Here is a 6,437-nt window from a genome sequence, read left to right as displayed (position 1 = left end):
GAATCAGAAAATAACACATGTAAATGGGCAATCACCGCACTACATCAACTCAAACAATTGCCTTTGTTAAGTGTGAACACGATTTTCACATGGATTTACACCAAATCATATGCAATGGAAGCCAAGCAAACCAAACCAGTGTAATATTTTGTACAGCCCAAATCACGTTTTATTGATGTAATATGATGTTTCAATGTGTGTGAACACTCTCATGTATAAAGTTATGCTGCATTCAATGTAGATTCATCTGAGGGAAGCGAGACAAAATTGGGACCATTTCAAACATTTATTCCATTTAGAAAAAAAAAAGAAACTGTATAGGAATTGTAGTTTCATAGTGCAGGTAACTTTGCCTAAATCAAGTCTTTTTGGGTAATTTGTTATAAAAAAAAAAAAAAATTTGCTACGATTTGGGTGAATATTCGACTTGTGCAAGTTGATCTGTTTTTCAGGGGATCGATATTCATAGCAGTTTTTAAGAGTCTGTTCTAGTCCCTTGAATATGTTAAGCAGGGATTATAGTCAAGGCTGGCCTTGAGCCCACATTTGGCCATCCTTGCCCTCTGCTTGGGCCCAAGTCAAAGACTGTTCAAAGTCTATGGGAGCTTTTCACCAGTGGCCTTGTGACTTGAAACTTCCGACCTTGGCGTACCTGGTGTCAAATCAGTCACCATTTGCTTAGTTTACTTCAATCTTGGATGATAAACAACTCCAGAGCAATGGACACAATTTATTTCACATTTTGGTCACTCCTCGCCAGGTAGCCATTTCCAAACCTGGGTGGGGAAACAACATCCTTAACAAAATGCCTTGTTTATGTTGACTGTGATACAAGAAAGCCATTGGGTGATTTCCATTTCAGTTTGGTGTTGGTGTTAGGTCAATATTTACACGATTAAAACACCAAACTTAAAGTGAAGATGGTCTGGAAAAGTCACTCACTAGTTATTGAGATGTAAATAATGTGATCTGGATCAGTTTTACAAACCCTGAATAAGTTTTGGAGCTAGGGGAAGCAATCCAAATTTCAACACCAAGGCCAACACTGGACTTGAAATCACCCATTATGTATCTGGGCATAGTAAATTGTAAAGAGCTGGGGGAGAGACAATTCCTGATAAATACCTCATCATATGTAACAGATATTTGTGAGCTGTATAGCATCTGGCCTACCCAATTGCACTGTAGAAAGTTATGTACTATGTGTGCACTTTTCTACGTGTCACTATGATTTTTATGTCTTGTGTTCATTGATTTACTTGGGGCGTTTCAGAGTAAAATGTGACTTTGTGTTGTGCTCAAATGCCAACGGGCACATAATATGTAGCATGCAAACTTATTGATATGCAGTAGTGCAGGTCCTCTTATGGGGCGTTGCAAGACACTTGCAGTCAACTTAAATCAATCATAATCCTAGCAATTTAATTGCAAATTTGTACTTGGACTGTCTGATTCTTGCAGCAGATAAAAAAATAACTTTTGCTCTAGTTACAATTGATAGATTTGCAATGGTTCACAAATATATTCACTCTTCAGTTCATATAAAAAAAACAGGAGTTTTGAAAAGTCTACATAAAAAAATTTGTTTCAAATTATGATATCTATATTTTGATGTAAATAGATGTTCTGAAATGTAAAAAATAAATTGTATTCATGCTTGAGCAAACACAGGACGGTTTTGTCAGGTGTTCGAAAAGAGGCTTGCGCCAAAATGGCAGAAATGAGAAATTTGATGATCAGACTTGATAATCATCAGACTTCCTCTTAACCTTTTCATTATCTTTTCCATGATTTTCGAATTATGCTGTCAAGTTTCATTTAAATATTTATTTACTTGGAACTATTTTGGTTTTTTTTATTCATTAAGACATCTTTAACCTTTGAAATTTCCTTCAAAAGTAAGGAAAGAAGACTTTTTGCCAACCCAAGCAAGAAGATTTGCATTATTAATTGAGAGAACTTGTTATTCAAATCAATTTTTATTATGTCAAACAAATTATGTTATGGTACCTTTAAAAAACATGAATCCTATTTTCAAGAGGTTATTGATTCCTTGACCAAGTTTAATTATGTGCTTGACAGGACTAACAGGAAAGGATTCATGTCTTTCAATGTCAATGGTGTGTTGAGCCAATTTTGAAGATATGGCAGATCTGATAAAATGTATTTGAAAAGTTGTGAGAGAGCAAGCAAAAATTTCCACTTTTTTATTAAAATATCTTGTGATAGATTTTGACATAATATTCAGAAGATAAATCTATATTTCACTTAATATCTTTCATTTCCTGTCCACTTTTTGTTTTTATTGGGTGAACACCCCGAGCCCCTGTCAAAGACATGAAAAGCTTTGTAGCACACAATGAAAGGATTTGGTAAAAGATACAAGCTCTCCAATACTTTGCTTAAAGAAGGAATATTGAAAGCTAAAACAGAACATATCAAAAAGAAACAGATTTGAAAATGAATTTTGATCGCATAATTCGAAAATGATGGCAAACTAAATGTCTGCTGAGCAAAACATCTGATCATATGTATCATTTTTGCGCAAGCCTCCTTTTTAACCCCAGACAAAAACATTGTATGTTCGCTCAAGCATGACTAAAAGTAATTTTTTTAATGACATTTGAAAGACTTCAGAGCACCTATAGACATCATCATTTGAAACAAAAATTTTACTCTTCAAATCTGTCACGTTTTTATTGATACGCACTGTATAGGATGAGTTGACTACTGAGGGAATGTTTTATAATACACACAACTTCAAAGTTCATATAATTAAAATTGTGTCAGACATGTACAAATTTGGGTTATGGCTGCTTTAATAGTGCTTACTGTATTATTTAGAAAAATGTAAAAAAGCAAGTGCTATTGCCGCCGCCCCCCCCCCCCCCAGCATTCTTAGTTGAGTCATTTTCAAAGTTTATTTTTGTATGAAGGATTCATTCTGTAAATATTTACATTTTTTCCCCCGCAATTTATCAAATATGTCAACAATCGGGGGGGGGGGGGAAATTTGTGTTTATGTGAAATGCTGGATTTAAAATGTATTTGCATAACACAACAAGCATTACACGCATATTACTGAGGGTACCAAATTTATTTGTAGTAAAAGCAAAAATTCCTATTTATTTTCTAGAACAATTGACAAAGACCTTTCAAGATTGGCCCAAAATGTACATTTAAATTTTCCCAGGCTAGCTATAACCTGGATCACATTTAATGGGTTCCTGGCCAAAATTTTCACACGATGTTGAATTGGTATTAAAATGGCAGATTAACTTTTATATATAAACTTATCACCTTACTGGGATGGGTAGGGATGTCTGCAGACTTTTCATCAATGTAGATTTCGCCGGTATCGCAATCTCAAAATTCTATTCTGATGCTCGCTGTGTTCAAAAACTAATCTCACATTTTACTGAACTAATCACAAAGGTTAATTTTAGGTCGCTTTTCATGTTGATGCTCTGACATCGGCTAGTTTTTTAGATGACCATCTGCGAAAGATCCAACAAACCATTGATCCTAAAATTCAAACAAGTGGAATGCCTCTGGCGGTTTCACCTGCATCACACAATTCAATATAGACTACTATAAATCTCACAAGATTTTCAGTGATACTTGATTCATTATACACTCTTATATCCATGTATAATGAACTATACACTTACAGAGACCTTATCAGGTTAAGATCTGATGTTGACGCCACCGCTATCACTCTGCTATGCAGGTGAGACAAAAAGGATGCCCAAAGAAACCATGAAATATGACTTAATTCCAGGTAACAATAGACAATGTATGCATCTATGGCTAAATTCATCATACTTGCAAATCAAGTTTCTTTAATGAAAATATCTGGTATTACTAGTATTATACCATCCCCATCTATAGCAAAATAAAAATTAACATTATTTTGAACTTCACTGTATTCATTCTTGAAATCGGCTAACCAGCAGCCCCCACCAACACTTGTCTTGCTTTAGTCATGCAGGATAAATATAATTATTAAATGCAAGACGCAGGCTTTGGCTGATGTTTGCAGTCTTGCAACTTCTGCCTAAATTATAGTTTCCCCCTCCCAATATATCACGTTATCAGTTCAAGAAAAGTGTGTTTGATGTCCTGCAAAAGAATTTAAAAGTAGGACCTATAATTATCAATGAAACAATCTGATTGTAGACAAACACTAATGTCGATTCTTGTCTCCGTTTTTACACATTGCATTGTACACACTACTTTGATACACAGAGACTGGTATCTCAACATTTTTCATGTCAAAAAGAAGTTTGTACCATATTCGAATTTCTATACTTTGTACATAATGTCTGTAGATACAAGTGCAATAAAAAAATGACATGATTAAAAAAGTTTGATGGTTTACTTTGTGCTTACTTCATAATGATTTGAACTCAATATTTATTTGCAAATAAATCATTATTACCCACATCAGACATCTGAGCTGCTCAATTACAAAATTAAATATCAGGAAGGGATAGGTATATTGTTTGTATTTTCCTTGGTCTCAATGTGCATATTTACTTTGCATGCAGAGACGACACAAAATATAGCATTGTATTTTCCCCTAGTCCACATCCAGGCATTTGAGGATGCGTATAAAGGGATCTGAGCACCAACAATATGCGTCATAATGATGAAGTGCAGAGCCTAGACCCTGATATTAACATGACACAATAGAGTTCTATTTTGAAAAGAAATATCCCCATTATCATGATTTTTGCTCTAGATATCTGATTTGGATGATAATAAAAATATTGACTAGCTCTTCTTTCAGGGAACATCAAATATATTGCCCTCGTCTAAAGACTCGAGCCAATATGATTCTTTTGCTGGCAATATATTTGATGTTCCCCTCAAGGCCAGTCAATATTATATAATTATTCTCCACCCTTACAAATTCCCATGATCTGTTGAAGACTTATTTGTACCACAGTAAAAACACAGGAATTATGCAGATTTTTAAAATATTACTGTACTACACTTCAGCACCCTCTGTCAAAAGAGCCTATTTCATATATCTCTTGAAGCTGTCTCAATAAGCCAGTCAGCACCAAAAACACGCATTTCTGATGTTATCTTTAGAAGCGTTCTTGTTTCTCTCATCAAGCTCTTGTCCTCTGAAGAATGCCAGAGTCATCTTGTAAGGCCAGATGTATCTTTTGACCGGTTCTCCTTGAAACTTTCATAGAGGTCCCATAAAGCCAATCAGCATCTATCACACAAACATGTACATTCACGATGTAAAGTTTGGATCATTCTTGTCTCCGACGTAGGACTCTCGTGATCTGTTCTTTCTGTTCCTGTGCTCAAGAACGCCAGAGTCGTCTAATAAAGCCAATAAGCATCCAACACACATACATTCCTGATGCATTTATTAGAATGTTCTTCTCGTCTCTCTTGTCATCTCTTCTTTCTGTACCTCTGAAGAATACCAGAACCATCTCGTAAAGCCAGTCCACGTCCAAGACCCAACATTCCTGATGTATCTTTCGGAGCGTTCTTCTTGTCTCTTTCAGATACATGTAGCCCTTATCATCATGTATCTGTGTCTGAAGAATGCTGGAGCCGTCTCATAAAGCCAGTCGACGTTGAAGACACGCACATCCCTGACGCATCGTTTGGAGCATTCTTGTCTCTTTAATAGGACTCCTGTCATCTTTTCTTTCCATATCTCTGCCTGAAAAATGCAGGAGCCGTCTCATAAAGCCAGTCAGCATCCACCACACATACATTCCTGTTGTTGAGATGAAAATATTAACACATCGTTTTGAAAATCTTAAAACAACAATGATGATTATATAATGTAATCCCTATTGCCATGATTACCCTAGCAAATGCCATAAATTGGAGTTACATTTATCCACTTTTACTTTTAACACCTGGGTGAAATGTGGCATACGTATATCAGAGAAAAAAAAATAAAACTAAACAGGCTCAAAGGAGCCCAAGAAAATCCCCATTCTCTGATATGTTACAGCTTATCCAATGTAGCAGATGTTGCAAGAAACTTGCGATCAATCGCAGTTAATTGTGAATTAGGTATTGATTGCTAATCTGCTCCTTGAAACAAGAAGTTTAATCTGATTTGCTACCGCTTACGATGATCTATCAGTTATAAAATTGCAACAGAATATTTGCAATTGATCTCAAATATTTTCTTGCAACACCCCCTTAGGCAGTAGGTTGTAAAAAGTTGCCCATGAAATTTGAAAATTTATTTTTTCCTCTGATGTAGAAAATGTCTTGCCAGAGGATGCTTGGTGCTACAGGATTCCAACCAATCAAAATGTAATGCATTTTAGATTGAACATGAAATATAAAGAAAAGATCAACAATATTTTCTCTCAAAATTTATCAATTTTAACTTCCAAAAGGTTATCTAAAGACTTTCTTATTTCCACATTTTTTAAAACTTGTTT

The 6,437-nt window shown here is 35.2% G+C and overlaps 1 protein-coding gene across 1 annotated transcript in view; it reads right to left on the bottom strand.

Moving 5' to 3' along the window:
- Positions 1 to 4,825: 4,825 nt before the first annotated feature.
- LOC121429692 (ATP-dependent RNA helicase DHX33-like) overlaps positions 4,826 to 6,437 on the bottom strand; it is a 28,044-nt gene continuing 26,432 nt past the window's right edge. The window contains exon 22 of the mRNA XM_041626855.1: positions 4,826 to 5,752. Coding sequence (XP_041482789.1) covers positions 5,671 to 5,752 — 82 coding nt within the window. The 3' untranslated portion in view covers positions 4,826 to 5,670. The remainder of the gene's footprint in view (positions 5,753 to 6,437) is intronic.

This window comes from Lytechinus variegatus, chromosome 16 (genome assembly GCF_018143015.1).
Source record: "Lytechinus variegatus isolate NC3 chromosome 16, Lvar_3.0, whole genome shotgun sequence".
Lineage (NCBI taxonomy): Eukaryota > Metazoa > Echinodermata > Echinoidea > Temnopleuroida > Toxopneustidae > Lytechinus > Lytechinus variegatus.
Note: the sequence above shows the minus strand (reverse complement) of the source record. Positions and strands in the feature narration are given on the sequence as shown.